Raw genomic sequence first — 19,696 nt, 5'->3', positions numbered from 1 at the left:
ATTTTAAATGTAAATAAAAATATAAAATTAGGTTTATGCTGCTGAATGAGGTGGAAATGCGTCATCGCAGTCTGAGAAAAGGGTCCATGTTGCTGATTTGCAAGATCCCAGCATGCATTGCAACATTAATATATTATGCAGTTAGTGTTACTTATTGCTGTTTGCTGACTTTATGCTGTTATTTGCTTTGCGAAACATACCTTTCTTCAGAGGCATAGATTGCAGTTATCTTCATGTAAAAATAATTTAAATCCGAATATAAGATTGAAATGGTAACGAAATGAAATTTCTTGAATTGCGAATTGATAGTTGGCTGAACAAGAAATTAGTAGTTCTCTCAACAGAATTTTTTGCATTTAGTAAACAAACAAATGTAAATTGACTAAACAAAGCAATGTTACTGAGAAAAATTATTAAGAGAACTCAAAAATAGTACTGCATAAGTCCTGAAAAGTGCAGGCATCTTTTCTATTGGTCTACAAAACTAATTTCAAGCATTTAAGCATAAGCCTTTAGATCAAATGGTTTTTACAGTAGGATCATGAGAAACACACAGTCATTTGTGTCCAAACTTTTGATTGGTGTATGTGATCAATACAGGATCTAAAACATTTTTTGTGCATTTAATATTTTGTCCATTTTTAAGCCTGAAGTATTTATTAGAACATTAATGTTAGTAATAGTTTTTAAACAGTTTTAAGAAGGATTCCATGGTGCACTAAAAAAAAAACATTATAATAATGTGTTGGATTAACTTAAAATATATTACGTGACATTTTTGCATCACACCTTTTAAGTAATTTCAATTTATATGGTCAATTTATGTCAGCACAACTAGAACACCTTTGTTAGATATACACAAATGTATCAGTTCATTCAACTTTATTTATTTAAAAGTGTATGTCACACGAATAAGATTTAACAACTAATTGAAAGTTGTTCAAATTAACATTTATAAAACGTTTTCTACTTAATTAAATTGGCTCTCTGAAAAACACCAAAAGAAAGATGCCCAGAGTCCCTGCTCATCTATGTGAACGTTTCTTAGGCATGCTGCATGGAGGCATGAGGACTGCAGATGTGGCCAGGGCAATAAATTGCAATGTCCGTATTGTGAGACGCCTAAGTCAGCGCTACAGGGAGACAGGAAGGACAGCTGATCGTCCTCGCAGTGGCAGACCACGTGTAACAACACCTGCACAGGATCGATACATCCGAATATCACACCTGCAGGACAGGTACAGGATGCCAACAACAACTGCCCGAGTTACACCAGGAACGCACAATCCTTCCATCAGTGCTCAGACTGTCCACACTGAGGGCTTGTAGGCCTGTTGAAAGGCAGGTCCTTACCAGACATCACCAGCAACAACGTCGCCTATGGGCACAAACCCACCATCGCTGAACCAGACAGGACTGGCAAAAAGTGCTCTCCGCTGACGAGTCGCGGGTTTGTCTCACCAGGGGTGATGGTCAGACTCGCGTTTATCGTCGAAGGAATGAGCGTTACACCGAGGCCTGTACTCTGGAGCGGGATCGATTTGGAAGTTGAGGGTCCGTCATGGTCTGGGGTGGTGTGTCACAGCATCATCGGATTGAGCTTGTTGTCATTGCAGGCAATCTCAACGCTGTGCGTTACAGGGAAGACATCCTCCTCCCACATGTGGTACCCTTCCTGCAGGTTCATCCTGATATGACCCTCCAGCATGACAATGCCACCAGCCATACTGCTCGTTCTGTGCATGATTTCCTGCAAGACAGGAATGTCAGTGTTCTGCCATGGCCAGCGAAGAGCCCGGATCTCAATCCCATTGAGCACGTCTGGGACCTGTTGGATCGGAGGGTGAGGGCTAGGGCCATTCCCCCCAGAAATGTCGGGGAACTTGCAAGTGCCTTGGTGGAAGTGTGGGGTAACATCTCACAGCAAGAACTGGCAAATCTGGTGCGGTCCATGAGGAGGAGATGCACTGCAGTACTTAATGCAGCTGGTGGCCACACCAGATACTGACTGTTACTTTTGACCCCCACTTGTTTTGTTTTTTAACTCCATTTCTGTTAGCCACATGTCTGTGAAACTTGTTCAGTTTATGTCTTAGTTGTTGAATCTTTTTATGTTCATACAAATATTTACACATGTTAAGTTTGCTGAAAATAAAAGCAGTTGAAAGTGAGAGGACGTTTCTTTTTTTGCTGAGTTTACAGTAAAACAACATAAATTATACAAAAATAATAAATTCTATGAATTCTTAAGAACAGTTGAATGCACACAAGTTCCTTTTGACCAAACAAATAAGCTTAAATAATTCAAGCACTTATGGGTATTCCTCACAACCTCAGTTCTGTACTTGAATGTTTGAGTTAGTAGTACTTAAAATTTTAATTTTATGAATTTGTAAGCTAAAGAAGTTCAAGGAACTCATGATAGACTTTCACCCACTGTTGTACTTGTGTATACGGTTGGAGTGACAATAAAGGGATGTGATTTGATTTGATAATTCTTTTACTTTATGTAACTCTCTAAGTTCGCTTTAAAATGTATATTTTGAGTTGTACATGTTAATGAAAAGTAAAGCTAGAAATGTTATATGTAAATTTCTGCATATTTATTTGTTTATTCTATTCATTTTTATACATTGATTGTTGAGCCAACAAATAGCTTTTTTCAGTGTGCCTTTTTTGTTGTTGTTGTTGTTGGTCACAATGAAGGGATTACCAGCAGTACTTTATGTATAAATATTGTTATGTTCATTTTTATATTGATAGAAAAGCAATATTAAAAGCTAATTACAAAATCGTTGTCACTCGCACACAATAAAAAAATGATTGTGACCTGCTGTATATACCGGATATTGCTGTTATTAACATAAAAAAGCCATATTCTTTAAATATATATATATATATATATATAATTGCATTAGCCTATTTGATGCATATAGGCAGAGGAAATATAATTACCAGTTATACAAGAACAATCTTTATCTCTGTTTTTGTCCTAAGAATAAACTATTGAATCAGAGTTGCCCATTGCTTCAGTCTTTCACTTTGAGACGTTCTGTTTATTTTATTAATGATTTAATTATTTTCTGTGGCCTTGGTCTGTGTGGTTAAATCTTTAATCTGGCCGCTGGATGAAAGTGGACACACAGGCTTCTCCAAAAGACTTTTTTTTTTTTTTTTTTTTTTTGGGTCAGGATACTGCTCCCCCTTGCTGAGTTGCTCTCTATCATTGTTTCGCTCCGGCATTAACCACATTCCAGAGCGCCGCAGCGCACCACGTGTCCCTCCGCGCATTCCTTATTGCACAAACGAGTCCCAAAAACACTTCGCGTCATGCACGCATTTGCCATGCATTTCGGCAAGCAAAACTCTCTTGTTTGTCACGGAACTCTCGGGAAGAAATTATAAGCGACTTGGCTTTGCCGAAGACAAAGTTTGCAGGGACAATCACGGAAAATCAAAGCGACGAAATTCCTCCGCGCAGCGCGCCATTGACTGTAAAGACCTTTCAACTTCACAAAAACTGAAATTGAGAAACGTTCTCTTGTGTGGAAACTTTGTCACGACGAGTGCGATAGGCGGGGATCATGTGTCGTGACGAAATGACGGTAAAGGACTAAGTTAACGTGAACTGGCAACGATGGCTCGCCCGAGGCGGCATTTTTCGCTCGAGATTTCCATGTAAAATGCAGTTTGTGCTGTAGTTGACTAGTGCTCCGCGCGCTCCCGTTCTGCGTCCCTCAACTCGCCTTACGATCCTGCAGCGCGATATGGATGAATATGGCGAGGATCCGAGCAAAATGTTGGAAAACCTTTCCATATATGACGTTTACCAGGACGGAATATACGGGGAGCCGAAACCAGAGATGGGGTTTAAGTCGGGTGCGCTACCTGAGCAGAAAAGTAAGCGAATGAATGGCAGCTCCTCACTCGCGCCTGGGAACAAAGTCTACGGCGCGGCACCGGTGCGCTCCGTCAACGGTAACCGACCCTCAGTGCCTTTGGATTTCTGTTCTCCGCAAAGGGAAGCGGTGTATCCCGAGCCCGAATTGTATTGCACCAAATCTGAAGTTGCCTTGCCGTGTTACACCGGAGCGTCCGACCGGCTCAGGAGATATACGCACGCGGAGGTGCAGGGACACCGGTACAGCACCGGCTGCGCGTACGACGGGCTCATTCTGGGCAAACAGGTGCCCGTTTCGGGAGTAAGAAGCAATAGCATGTGCATAGGCAGTAACCCTGATGGCAGGTACCCGACCACGAGCCCCCGGTCCAGTTTGGCTTCGTCCCACTCATCTCAAGATCAGAGCAAGCACACCAGTCCGAGGTCCAGCATCAGCAGCCCGCGGTCCAGCCTGGTGTCACCCGGACACCAGGAGGGGAACAGCGTGATCAGTCCCCGGTCCAGCTATGCGAGCACGGCCAGTGACACCAGTAAACATTCCAGCCCCAGAACCAGCCTGAACAGCTACGACTGCGGGAGCAAACCGAGCAGTAACCGAACCAGCGGCATCAGCATGGGCTACGATCAACGACACATCAGCCCCAGGTCTAGCACCGCCAGCCAGTATTCCAGCACCACGAGTCCGCGCTCTAGCTATTCGGAATCGCGCTTCATGCCTGCGGGTAACCACGAGCCGGAGGGCACCCCGGTGCACGGCATACCCGTGACCAGCCCCCGGTCCAGCATCTGCAGCCAGGACGTGGGTGCTCGACCCGTCGGGGTGTCCAACTGCGTGGTCAGCCCCCGGTCGAGCATCTCCAGCCATAGCTCCAGAAGCTCACGGAGCTCCCGGGGATCCATGAGCGCGTATCCCGAGCTCCAGCTGCCCTCGCCGCGGTCATCCATACAGGAGGACGCGCTGCTGCAGGACTTCACGGAGCCAAACGGCCTCCATAATAACCGCACCCACCTCCAGACGTTCCCCGTGCTGGAAGAGCCGCAACAGCCGAATTCAGACGTGAACATCGCGTTCAGTTATGGGAAAACGGGCGCCGCGGGGCAGCGTTTCAAGCTGCCGTACCAGGTCACTCCATCCCGGGACAGCGGCCCCAGTCAGGCGGAGAGGCGCCTGGAGGCCCTCACCCTGGAGCTGGAGAAAGAACTTGAGATGCACATGAAAAAGGAATATTTCGGTAAGTTGATCCAGAGTCACTTCAGAAATCGGTCTTCTGGTGACGTTAAAGCACTTGAATTAAAAATGAACATAGTGAGCTCTCCAAAGTCCACCAAGTAACATCTGGACATGGATGTTGGAGATTTTGATGCACACTAAGTTTAAATGAAAGTGTTTGTTCGCACCAGCAGGTCCATTTCATTGTATAACAACATAAATTATTATTTTGAATAATACCATTCATGACTTTAAAAGTTGTGTTTTCTATAGCTAAGTTTTGGTGGAAAGTTATAATTCACACCTGGACACGTACTCTGAACACAGAGGAACCTTTGTGTTTGACTCATTAAAGCATTATTAGGGTGTGGGAAAACAGGTGTAAATCATGTTTAGACAATGCATCACTGTGCTTTCGTGACAAGAGGTTTTAGACTTGATCTCCTAAAGTGTTTACACATTTTAAATACACTGACTGATATTTACCCTGGACTAAAACACAAGTTTTTGAAGTTTTAAAAGACATTAATGCAGAACTATATGCAGCTCAAACAGGGTGTTTATTTTTCACTAATGAAATATTTGAGAGCATACTTGAGCGTTATGGTTTACTCTCACCATTATGTTTGACCTGGTTGAATCATGTTAAATTAATCCAGACTTTTTTCCCACTCAGGGCAACACACAAAAGAAGCTGTTTTGTTCAAATTCCAAAAGCCTGATAACCTCACAAGACATGCTGCGACAAATAAAACTAATGACACTGAATAATGAGTCATTAGTTATCTCATGAATTAGTTTTACACAGAGTAACATCTTATTGTTCAGAGGTTGCTCTTTCGTAATTCATGAGACTCTATGGTTTTTGTTTTATTAAATATTAAAGGAACATTACAGGTTCAAGTTAAGCTCAGTCATCAGTATTTGTGGCATAATGCTGATTATCACATACATTTATTTATTATTATTTAAGTCCCTCCTTTTCTTTAAAAGCAGCAAAAATCTGGGTTACAGTGAGGCACAATGGAAGTGAAAGGGGCCACTCCACTCACTGTTTCAAAAGTATAGCCACAAGATGTAAACAATATGCATGTGATCATGCTTTTAGTGTGATAAAATGACATTTGTGTGATGTTATTTCCAATTTAACAACTTTTTACAGTGACGTAATGCCATAAACACTCAAACAGAATTGTTTAAAGCGATGATTTAAACAACTTTACAGCTCAAATAATACACACGTTTTAACAGTAGAATTAAGAGGTTTTATAAAACGATAAGTTTCACATTTCAGCCTTGTACCCTCCAAAAGCGGGCTTCATATATTTCCACTGTTAGTGCCTTTCTGTAGCCTCAGTTTTAGGAGGGAGGAGTCAAAGTTATTTTTGTGGTAACCAACAAATGCTTAACTTGTACTGAACCCGGAATTGTCCTTTAAGTGTCAACTTTGATGTTTCTCCTAAAATTCCTCAGGCGAAATAAAAATAGACATATATTTGGGACGCAGTAAAAGTACTGATGTGGATAGCATAACTCAGAGCATTTGGTCTTTTACGAATTTAATGAGAAAAGTTTGAGTTCATATTGGGATCTGACTTTTGATTGCAGACTTTGGTATTTTGGCAAACCTGAGCACAGTGTGAGACTTACTTGAGTCTTTTTCTCAGGACAAAACCTTTGAGAAGAAGGAAATTTAATTTGCTCTCCATTTAATCTCATTGCTTGCTAGGATCAATTATGAAGATATTAAACAGATCTCATTTGTGTTTTTTCTTCTTTCTTATGGGATAGATTTGGGTAGATTTGAATTTAGCATTTAATAATAAAAAAAAATAAAATAATTGTGTATTTATTTATTTGTATATTTGATACGTTTTTTTGTCCTGACTCAAGGGGTTTAAGGATGCAGGTTGGCACATGGTGCCAAATGACTACAAACTTTGGCAAAACAGAGCAGTAACTGGGAGATCTGGCTCGTTAGCATTGTAACCAGCTGATTGCTGATTGGTTTTGGTCACACTGGGCAGCAGCTGTGGGCCAATCATAACAAGAGCTGCTGGTATCCCGACTGGCACTGCCCAAAAAGGACATTGTAGTTGGTGAGCAGACAAACAAGAGTTCTTAGCTGCTTGTTTTTGGCCCGGACCTGGACGGAAAAAGGCCAGTCTTCAGAGAGTACATACTTTGTCTCCCAGTTTGAACGCCACTTCCTGCCAGTGTCCGTCCAAGTCTCAAACATCAACAAAAATGTTCTAATGTTCTTTAGCAGTGTGTGTGTGTGTGTGTGTGTGTGTGTGTGTGTGTGTGTGGTTTCTTAAAGGAATCCTAATTTCTTATTTGACAAAACTAGTGTTTACTTAATGGAGTGGAAAGACAACAGAGTTCTTTACTGATATATATATATATATATATATATATATATATATATATATATATATCCCTGCTATATTGACAGAATTCAGTTGTCAGTGTTGTTGCCAGAGCATTAGTGTGCTTTTGCCAGGGTGTTCTGGGTGGTTGGTAGGTTCTTGTCATGGTGTTCTGGGTGGTTGCTTACCAGCCCAAGTCAAAAGAGCCCACCCCCCAAGTCTCTATGACATTCTGGTCTCTCCAGATATGGTTTGGGTCCCTCCTTTAATGTAAATCTATAGGATTTTTCACCCGTTTTACCATCCATCAGGTGAAAATCATAAGTACCGTCTCTTAGAAAAGTAATAATATACAGTAAGTAGTCATGCAATCATGTAGGGCACACTAACACAAGCTTTGGATCTGTTGTTGTTGTTGTTGCGACTGTGTCGCATTGGCTCAACTTTTGTGTCTCCATAGCAACGGTGGTTTGTTTCTGTCTGCTCATGTTACTGCCTGAAAACACACTTGAACAGGTTTAGATGGAGGATGTCTCATGATGGAGGTATGTGTGGCTTTGCCCCTGTAAAGCAGGTGATGTTTTTTACTGCACACTGAACCCTCTTTAGTCTGCATTAGTCTGTGCGTAAGAACGAGCCCGCTCTGTTACCGTGACAACAGCTCCCCTAAAAGCAACCTCGCTTGGCATTCGTGATTTGTCTTTCTGCACTTTTTAAAGGGATAGTTCACCCAAAAATGAAAATTCTGTCATCGTTTATTCACCCTCATGTAGTTCCAAATCCGTATGACTTTCTTTCTTCTGTTGAACACATAAGGAGATGTTATGCAGAATGTGGATGCTGCTCTTTTCCAAAATATGAAGGTGAATAGTGTTGGACGCTGTCGAGTGCCAAAAATGACAAAAAAGTACCAGAAAGCACCATGAAAGTAGCCCATACGACTTGACAGACACAGCTGCTGGGGGTCGACACTGATCACCTGCTTAGACTAACAATGATCTTAAGTCTGCACATGTGCACACAAACACACCCACACAAAAACACACAAAACACAGAAACAATCAGTGATATAACACTCCAAATACAGCTCCAGAAGCTTTGTTGACATTTCAGCTTCCCAAAGAAATCTGCTCCTGAGAAGAGATGGACATTTTCTGGCACTATTTGCTTGTTTGAGTCCTGATTTAGCTGACCTCTGACCTCTGCATTTCCACACATGCACAAGGGATTCAGAGCCTTGTTTAAAATCAACACAAAATGAGACTTTTCCCCTGCCAGCCAAGTAAATACTGACCACATCCACATTATCAGATCTTCCATTCTAGGATTTTGGAAATCACATTTGGACAGCTTGAACCTTGGCCCCTTGAATTTTCCTTGCTTAAGTTTGAGTGATTTAGTTGTATGAACAAACCCCCTTACCCTAAATACCATATTAAAGGGATAGTTCACTCATTCACTCACCCTTATCCCATCCCAGATGTGGATGATTTTCCTTCGATCATTGCTGCAAAAAACCTGACTGCGATCCAGACATAAATATAGCACACTAATCTCCGACCATGTGTAAAACAAAGCAAAACACAGCACTACATTTATATTGGGAGATGAGTGAGCTGTTATCAGCCAGAGAGGAAAGGAGTTGTCGTTCAAGAGCTGTAGAGGAAGTGGCACCAGGACGTACCAGGTGAGGGGAGTGAGTTTGGAAGATGCGTGCTGTTAAGAGGAGAACTGGAAACTCTGTTCTCTGTTGTTTACAATCAGCAGAATACTGACCAGGGCAATGTTAAAAAAATAAAACACTGCTCATTGCATATTGCGCATTACATACTGCATATTGCCTACCCTTAGTGAGTGAAACAGAACCCAGTATGCAACAATAAATGTTTAAAAAAAATAGTACATTACATTGATGTCATATGGCTTCTTTATGTTGCATGTTTAATATAGAGAGTGGCATGAAATTGCATAGATAGTATTGTAGTATTCTTTTCTGAACATAGAATGTTGTGTTCATATCTGGGGGAGTTTGATGAGATGTTTAGAGGTTGGAGGCTTAAATCACACTGGGAATATCCACTTCTTTAACAACACCTACTGGTATTCTATCATCCCTTCCCCCTAATTTATATTGTAGAATCAACCTTTTGTTTAACCGTTCTCTCAATTGTATGAGTGTATAGTTTAGGTGGAATTTCTGCTTTAATCCTTGTGGCTTTGGTCAGCTGAGGAAAGATTGAGTTATATGCTATACTGAGTCAGAATCTCCAGCCGTGCCTTTGCAGAGTCACTCTGATATGAAGATTAACGGCACTTTCAGTGCAATCTATACTGCTACAGTCAGCTAAATGTGTTAATTAGTCACCACTCGTTTCACTGTTCCTAACACTCACCTGAGAAACTTTAACTTCACCTTTTTTCAGCTGCCAGTGTGAGGAAATGTGTCATTTGTCAAAATAGCAAATTTTCAGCGTTCAATACCAATACCAGAACTTAATCCTTTTATTTTATATAAAGGTAAATATTGTATAAATATTAACAAATTAAGTTCAAGTGTAACACTTTACAGTATTCGTTAACATAGTAAATGCATTAGATATCATAAACTAACAATGTTAAGCAGTATATATTATCTTTATCTTTTTATCTTGTACTGTATATTACTGTATATTATTATCTTGGTTAATGTTAATTTATCAAAATACTATTGTTCAGTGTTCATGTTAGGTCATATTGCACTATATAAAGTTAATGTATACAACTTTTAATGTAAAAATGTATTAGTATTTGTAGAAATGGACATTAAACAAGAATTATAAATGCTGTATAAGTACTGATGATTTAGTTCATGTTAACTATTGTGTAACTATTGTGTTACTAATGTTAACAAATACAACCTTATTGTAAAGTGTTACCAATTAAAACAATGGCATGTGACCTTTAAGTATTTCCCAGTTAAGTAAACATTGCTTCAAGTATTTTGAAGTAATTATTCAAGTAAACAGACAGAAGTAATCAGATACAAATGAAGTTTTCTGGTTTCTAACAGCAGTATGAATCATTCAGGTTAACATTCCTGAATTGAGAAAAACTCAAATGTTATGTAAAACTAATATTTTAAATTATTGTATTATTTGACCAAAAAAAAAAAAAATGCAAACTCAAAATGCATAACATTCCTAGGACATTTAGGGCCCTATGAAATCCTTTTTTTAATTCCGTTCTTTTTTTTTTTTTTTTTTGTTTGTAGACTTTTAGTCTTGATTATTATTTATTTATATTATTAATTATTATTGATTTCTTATTATTACTAGTGCTAGTACTACATTGAATATTACATTTTACATTTCTGTTTACATTTTAATATATTTCCGTTGCACTTTTTTTCTTTCAATTTCACGCATCTAGTTAAATTAAACTTTTATTTTGGCGGAAATGAACCCTCAGTCTGTATGTTTGATGACGGCTTCTCACCTCTGGATGTGCAATTCACTATATGGCCGAATGTGCTTATTACACCACAAAAGGCTGTGATTTACACCAACACGTGCATCATGCGCGCAGCACATACAGACTGTATATTTATTTAATTCAATTGCAGCCTTTTGTGTTTTAATCATCACACTAGGACATATCACAATTTTAATTTGATGAATTGTGCATTCAGTCATTCATTTTATACCAAATATGTAAAATTCGTTAACATTTCCCATTTTATAGTTTATTTTGTTTTTGTGGCTGGATTCTGCGATTCCACCTGTGTTTTCTGCATAGTGGAATTTGTAGGGCCCTAGCCGTATTTAAGCTATCATACCCTACAACAGTCTACATTCATCAAAGCGTAATGATTAAATAATTTGTGACTGTCATTGTTGAAACTCTTAGTTACATGCTGCCTATACACAACATGTCTGGTAAAGGCAGAAAATGATTGTATCAGCTTGTATTTACAATCTATAGACTATCCAACAAGACACACTGGGCCATCTCAGTAAGAAAAATGATATCTTTCTGCTCTTCCTAGAGATAACCGTAATTGTTCCAATGGGCACATACCAATATTTTCCTCATAGATGGCTTGACTGTGCATATTCATACCGGGATTACAACACTTGTGTACCAAATTGGTTATTGGTACTATCAGTATTGTACAAAGACTGGTATTGTTAAACTGTTTTATTTTTAGTATTAACTTGGTACCAAAGTACCGGTACTTTTGGCATCCGTAGTTCTTGGGGAGGATAATGGCTGTTTTTGTGGGCCGAAGTTGTCGAGGTTACCCGAGGCAGCCACCACACCTCCCGGTCGTAACTGATGGAGATAAATGGAGCGCCCGCTGGGACTTTCACCAACACGATTAAATCAAAGTGCTGGATGCTGGTACATGAAATTCCCTCTCACTGATCCTATAATTACCTTGATGAGTTAACCATTAAGTCACCAAGGGCTAATCTGATTGATGTTGTGCACAGTGAGTGGTGTTTACTTCTGCAGCCTGTTATCACATGTGTAAATGGTGCCCAGGGCATCTTTTTGGGTTTTATGTTTATAAAGGTTCTATGTATGTTTTTCCTAAATCAGTAATGGCTAAATTTGTGTGGTTTAGAATCAGGGGATGTAATTTTCCCAAACAATGGATTCAGTTTTCAGAATGATTGATTGAAATCTTCGTCGGAGATTCATGCAAGATGTCTCTGGTTTGTTTGCTCATTCGTCAGTGTCGTCTCGGGAGGGTGGGGGTAATGTTGTGTCTTGTAGGCACGGTGACCTCAGCGTGACTATGTCTAGGCATTGACCATGGCCCCAGTGTGGAATGCGACCCCAGCGGAGGCCATCTTGTGCATGAGAGTGCAAGGATTATTAGAGATGCTGACTCACTCTTCCATGATGCAGAGCGCTTGCTGCGTATCGAGAGTGGACCTATCTGCCAACAACCTTGAAAGAACTGTGCGCAAGTGTACCTATGCAAATTAGGGCTGTTTTAAGGGCATAGAGTGGTCACACCAAATATTGATTTAGGTTATAGATGCTTACTGCACTTTGTATTAAGTTAATTGATAAATAAAAAGGATTCCTTGAGTTATTTTTTAAAACATCCACACTAAATTTCACAACTGCTTAAAATGTTTGCATAGTGCGGTATATACAGTATATCATAAATACAACATGAGGTTGAGTGTTTGTTCCATGAATTGCTGTGATTTTAAGTTTGTTTGTGTCTATGTTCTCTTCTAGGTATTTGTGTAAAGTGTGGTAAAGGTGTTTATGGAGCGAGTCAAGCGTGTCAGGCGATGGGGAACCTTTATCACACTAATTGCTTCACCTGCTGCTCATGCGGTGAGTGTCCACACACATAAATGCACACTGCATGCTGCTGTTTTGCTCTGCATGTCTAAAACATTTCCAGGCACTTGATGTCACTACTGTTGTTTGTCATTATCAATTGTACTGGTTGGTTTGGTCCAGCAGGGACTGTATGAAGAATTTTCTCATCCTTCCTAGCAGCACAACTGAGCGTGTGCTAAACCAATCCAGATTAGTCTTTCCCAGAGCAACCTGCATTGGTGTCATAAGCTTCCTTTGTTGAGTGAGTTTTTAGAGTTTTGTAGGCACTTTTAGCACTGTCGATTCCTAGAAAGTAAAGTGTTGTTAAAATATTTTTCACACTCTCACTAGTTTATTGCACATGCACATGCATCACTGAAGATTAATGTCATTTTTGCCATTGTTTCTGAAAGTTCCCACCACAGTATAATTTTCAGCACATCTCAAATTCTAAGTTGTATTGTGTTTAATAGAATCCCATTGTGGAAATGATGGTGATGGAAATTGGATTTTGTAACGTTTTTTAAATAAAATGGCCAATTCCATAACTAACATTTTGTATATCCTAAATACACACAAGTAAATTATATATATATATATATATACTGTATATTTTTTTTTTTTTTTTTTTAAGTATTTTGGGAAATTTACAGCTTGATTGAAAATTACACCCAACAGAAATGTTCTGCAGATGATATATATTTCTGCAAATGATTGATTTTTTTCAAACATTACTTGTCTCATATTTTATCTCAAGCATGCTCTTTACTGACGTGCACTGGAACTTTTGTTGACTTGGTTAAAAAAAAGGGTTTTAGTTTGAAAAAACAAAAACAACTTTTGTTTGGTGTGGTGGAAATGATGCCACAACTTGTAATGTAATATTTTGTATTTTTATAATGGATTTTCATAGTTTAATATTGAAAGTCTGGGTCAGAGACAAGGCTAAAATAATCAAATAAACAATGGCCTTGTGAAGGGTTTTCAAGTCAGTTTTAATGTGATTTTCATATAACAAAAGGAAAAAAGTATTTTAATAAAAATCAACCCCTGGGACATGACAGTGCCTGTAGTTGGAAAGACAAAAAACACCAAATTGAGCTACAGAAGGTTTTTGCATAGTCGTGACTTGTGCTACATTCTTCATCTGTCTGTCCAAGTATACATGACACAATGCAAAATCAAATATTTGAAGGTAGGATGTCAGCTGAGGAAGTGCCTGTAAACATGTCGCACATCACCTCTGTCTGCATGCTGGACAAAGCCAAGCTACAAATGCATTATCTGGGTCTTTTAATCCAACTTTGCAGCAAGTGAATGACAAAGTGAAAAACACTGTGACAAAGCCAGGTAGGTGTAGTTCCTTAAAGGGATAGCTCACCCAAAAATAAAAATTCTCTCATCATTTACTCACCCTCATGCCATCCCAGATGTGTATGATTTCTTTCTTCTGCAGAACATAAACGAAGATTTTTAGAAGAATATTTCAGCTCTGTAGGTCCATACAATTCAAGTGGATGGTGATCAGTGCTTTAAAGCTCCAAAAAGAACAGACAATTGTAGTAAAAGTAATCCATACGACTCCAGTGGTTAAAATAATGTCTTCTTAAGTGATACGATTGCTTTAGGTGAGAAGCAGATCAATAATTAAAGGTGCAATATGTAACATTTTTCATGTAATATTCGCCTTTTTTTGCCAATGTGTGAACGGCTTGTTACGCAACTTAAAAAATGAGCCCTTCCCGGACTTCCTAGGTTGCCTATTAAAGCCTGTAGACTGATTTTCATGCAAAGGGAGCGGGTCGCTTTTGCCGGGAAAATCCAAAGGATGTGACGTTTATGCGCACTCCCGAGAGCCTTGCCTCAGTAATAGCTTCTCTTCCACTATTCAACAGTGACAAACTGCAACACTAGGTAAAGTTATCTTAGAGATGGAATCCAGCAAACGTCCGGCTCCTAGCACAACACCGACTCCTACACAAACTCAGAGTAAGCCAAAAAAATATATAATAATTTACTGAATCCCATCTGGCTAAGTGGGAACGTGATCGTGGTTGAGCGAAATCTACAGTGAACATTGGCAGGACATTTGATTCCTGGAGGGACCTTCGTTTGGTTTTGGGGATCAAAACCGACCCTGAATTGGCATTCTTCTTATTGGACAGGAAAGCTTACATAACTGCAAAGCATGTGAAATATAGTGTCATAAGGATTGATCTGTGTAATTTTAGTTAACTTGATCTTGCCTGCTAACGCTGATAAATTGCAGGCTACCTTGCTTCGTAACTTTCAAATAATTTCAACAATCTTCTCTTTATACTAAATGTCAGGTATGCTGATTCACAGTAACTGACATAATGTTCATCTGTAATTATTCAGCAAGGTAAACTACAATAACACATGCAATGAATGCTAGACAATGTTCAAGATAATGCAAAAAGACCCATTCATTAGTGTAACGTAATTGGTTATACAGAAAATATATACAATCTATTATTATAAAACAATGGCACATCGATATATCAAAATTACATTTGTGATGGAATCACATCAATACTGAATTGTGTCAACATATTTTATAAACAACTACTGTCATCATCCACCAAATTTAGCTAACAGCTACTGATAAAGCTGGCTAGCTAGCTAACGCCGACATAGGCTATCGTATAAATGCAGTCAATGTATCATGCAAAGAAAAGTGATTACTTCAAACTACAGTCTTGCATAGCCAGACCTATATCCACACTTTGTTTTAGCCCAGTTCCAGCACTGGAGAGTCAAATATAATATACAGTCTCAAAGTTTGTAGTAAAACAATCATAACTGTGTAATTTTAATTATGCTACCTCATCTGTGATCATGATGCCGGTGAATCACGTTCAGTCTCACTTCCCTATGGAGTCATGCTCGCTCGCGTCCCTATACAGTGTGTGTGCGCGATCATGAGCAACAGGCTGCAGTTCACTTAACGGCCACAGGTGTCATTAATAACAAGGGTTTCTGAATCTTACATACTGCACCTTTACATCCTTTTTACTATAATTATTTACTTCCGGTTGCTCTCCAATGCGCTTACACAAGGGGATCCAGTTCACGCTGCCTCTCATGTGACGTCAAAAATTGTACAAATCTGTCTGTATTAATGGTGCCCTCACAGATGTGCGAGTTACCCATGCCATGGGCACTGACACACCCCTGGCCCATACAGACCCTGGCTTTTGGACCTGACGCTGGTAACAGCTTGGATGGTCCTTTTCCTTTTTGGCCCGGAGAACACGACTGCTGTGTTTTTCAAAAACTATTTGAAATGTGGACTCATCAGACCAAAAACATGGTTCCACTGTTCTACTTTCCATCTAAGATGAGACCGAGCCCAGAGAAGTCGGCAGCACTTCTGGACAGTGTTGATGTATGGCTTCTGCTTTGCATATTAAAGTCGTAACTTGCATCTGTGGATGCAGCAGCGAGTGTTGTTGACTAACAAAGGTTTACTAAAGTTATTCCAAGCCCATGTTCATGATATCCATTACAGATGAATGATGTTTTTTAAGACTGTGATGTCAGAGGGATCAGAGATCACGAGCATTCAGAAGTGGTTTTCGTCTTGCCCTTTACGCATCGAGAGTTGACCAGATTCCTTGAATCTTTTAACTATATTGTGCACTGTAGAGGGCGAAATGCCCCAAATCCTTCCAATTTGTCTTTGAGGAACATTGTTCTCAAAATGCTGCATTATTTGCTGAAGCATCAGTTGGCAAATTGACAAGTCTCGATTGATCCTTGCTCTTGAAAGACTAGGCTGTTTTTGGAAGCTCCTTATATACTATGACACAACTGCCCCACCTGTTTAATGTCGCCTGTTTCACATCGCCTTCTTTTAACTCATCAAATTATTATTAGTCTTAAATTGTCTCAACTTTTTTGGAGCGTGTTGCAATCATCTGATTTGAAATTACTGATTGATTAAAAAAAAACAATGAAATTCACAAGGTAAAACATCATATGTTTAGTTGTAGTGCTTTCAATATAGCAAAAAGTGAATATAATTTACAAATCACTACTTTTTGATTATATTAGCATTTTTCATACTGTCCCAACTTTTTTGGAATTGGGGTTGTATTTTCACTTGTTAAAAGTTTTAAGAATTAATTGATTAGACACCATTTTTATGTTGAAATTAAAGTTTAAAACATGGCGTTTTGGAAAATAATAATAATTATTAAACTGTAATTATTCAAATAATTATTACATTATAAAAAAAATAACTAAACTGGTGTGTTCAACAGCTCATTATCATATTAGCATATTTTTGCTGTGGTATCAAAATTGGTATTGAGTACCATGAAATTTCACTGGTATTGGTACCAACTACTGAAATTTTGGTACCGTGACAATACTACTTGCATTGTATGGACCTACAAAGCTGAAATATTCTTCTAAAAATCTTTGTTTGTGTTCTGCTAAAGAAAGTAAGTCATACACATCTGGGATGGCATGAGAGTGAGTAAATAATGAGAGAATTTTCATTTTGGGTGAACTATACCTTTAACAGAGACAGATAGGTGTAGCGACTAAAGCGGCTTATTGGCTTAATAATTGTTTCTGTTTGTGGTAATGTGTGTGTGTATTGAATATTGTAAATTCATATCAGTGCATGTATTTGTGTGTGTGTAGGCGTGCGCGCCGCAGGGCTGGTCCGTCACCTGACTCGTCCTCTGCTCTCCTGTTTCCTCTGGAAATAAGAGAGAAATCACGGTGGTACTGTTGATCACAACTGCTGTTCAATTTTCTCTCTTTCATTCTCTCTTCCACTTCACACAGATACTGTTTCCTTGCGCTTTACAGCCTGTGCAGATAATTTACATGTAATGCTAGCTGTGCGCTGTAAACGTATTGTTTGCTAAAGAATGAGAGCCAGCAAACCGGATGCATGGCACTGTGGTTTGGGAGCAACTGGAAGGCTCTTTTAAGGACAAAATGAGTCAGGAACATTAAACGTGATGTTTGAGTGTGTGTTTGTAGATTTTTGGATTATCCATGATGAATAGGCTGCTGTGGTAGATTGTAAGTACTTCATCGTTATTATGAGCCACTGTAATGTTTTAAGCTCGAGGGAGACACAACATAAACCATGTGTTGGTTAAGATATTCGGAAATGAGATTTTAAAAGGGCAGTTCAATGATGGATAAGTTTTCTCAAATGTTTTTTTGTTTTTTTTTGTTTTGTGAAATAATTGATGAGTGTACATGGCAACTGCCCCAGAACTTCAGTTTGACTCTATTTTATGATAGCATTTAGTTCTCATTCTAATTTTGTCCACAAAACAAGTATAGGAGCCACTGCTATGCTATGTTATATCAAAGGACTTCTACTCTAATGCATTTTTGGAAAAAACAATACATTTTAGTGCTTGTATTACAGATCCCACCTACATTTACACACTTATTCCAATGTGATTACACAGAAGTACGTTTAACTCATTAAAACATCCATCTAATATTCACCTTATAAATCTCATCTGATTAAAGCATCATTGGTGGCTGTAAGAAACATATCGATAATTAAAACATTTTTAACTTTAAATCATTGCTTCTGCCCAGCGCTGTATTGATGATTGAAATTAAATAAAACTCTTGCGTGATATTCGTTCCTCTGTTGTATACAAAGCCTGCACTTCTGACTTCTTGCGTGAACGCGCCATTGCGCTTATGTCACTAATGCGTCAACTGCTGGCAGGAAGCGATTTTTTAAAAAGTTAATATAGTTTTAATTATCGATTTATTTTTTGCACAAACCTATCAATTTGCTTCAGAAGACATTAATTGATCGACTGGAGTCATGTGGATTACTTTTATGCTGTCTAAATATGCCTTTTGGACCATCAGACAGCCAGCAGCCTAATGGCACCCATTTACATGCATTGTATGAACAAACTGAGTTGAAATCTGCTTATAAAAACCTTCACTTTGGTTCTGCTGAAGAAGGAAAGTCATTCACATCTGGGATGGCTTAAAGGTAAGTAAATCATGAGAGGATTTTCATTTTTGGGTGAATTAACCCTTTAAGTCTGACTGAAAACAAACTTTTAAAGTGCATGTTAATGTACTGACTGCTGATTCTCGTGCACAACCGAATGAAAACAAGATGCTTGCTGAGTGTCATAACAAGGGCATAGTGGCTCTAATGCAGCATTTAGTTTACACAGAAACAAAACCTACACTTACCTAAAACTTTAACACTATTCTTTTGCGAACACAACAAGGTGTATGTTTGAAATTGATTTGATTAAGTGTGTTTTTGAGGTTGTATGTCCTTGCACACATGTGATAAGGACACAAGGCAGCCGGATGGACAGACTTTGAGAGAGAGACAGTGAGTTTGTTCTTGGATAATTTTCTGGCTGGTTCTCTCTCTCTCTCATTCTCTCTCTGTTTAATTGAGCTTTGCTCTCACTTCCAAAGTAGCACCCACCCCGTTCTCATCAAAGACAGAGGAATTAACTCCTTTATTCTCCATTCCTTCTCTGTCACATGTAGTGCTGGACCAACTTGGTATCAATCCTGGCATGGGGCTTTGATAAAAACACACACACACTCGCAGTGTTACAAAAATCTGTAGCAATTAGAAAAGTAAATGTGTGTCTGCCTTGAGCAGCCCACAGGCCTCGGGCGAGTGTGTGAGCAGCATTCATGTTCCTCTTCAAACACACACGTACACACACACACACACATAAGGTTTTGAATGATTCATGACTTTAATGACTGTTACGAAGAACTTTGTTTTTGTGTTAAACTGTAAGATGTTGGAATCATAAACAATGCAACATTTGATGCATTGACTATATAATTGAACAAAGCAGTTAATTCACAGTAAACTGGACAAGTGGCGTT

At 39.0% G+C, this 19,696-nt stretch overlaps 1 protein-coding gene across 1 annotated transcript in view; it reads left to right on the top strand.

Moving 5' to 3' along the window:
• Window positions 1–3,393: 3,393 nt before the first annotated feature.
• The window catches only part of LOC127416591 (Wilms tumor protein 1-interacting protein homolog), a 39,108-nt gene continuing 22,805 nt past the window's right edge, over window positions 3,394–19,696 (top strand). The window contains exons 1-2 of the mRNA XM_051656016.1: window positions 3,394–5,133; window positions 12,716–12,817. Coding sequence (XP_051511976.1) covers window positions 3,768–5,133; window positions 12,716–12,817 — 1,468 coding nt within the window. The 5' untranslated portion in view covers window positions 3,394–3,767. The remainder of the gene's footprint in view (window positions 5,134–12,715; window positions 12,818–19,696) is intronic.

This window comes from Myxocyprinus asiaticus, chromosome 26, assembly GCF_019703515.2.
Source record: "Myxocyprinus asiaticus isolate MX2 ecotype Aquarium Trade chromosome 26, UBuf_Myxa_2, whole genome shotgun sequence".
NCBI classification, from domain to species: domain Eukaryota; kingdom Metazoa; phylum Chordata; class Actinopteri; order Cypriniformes; family Catostomidae; genus Myxocyprinus; species Myxocyprinus asiaticus.
This window is presented reverse-complemented; position numbering and strand designations above follow the sequence as displayed.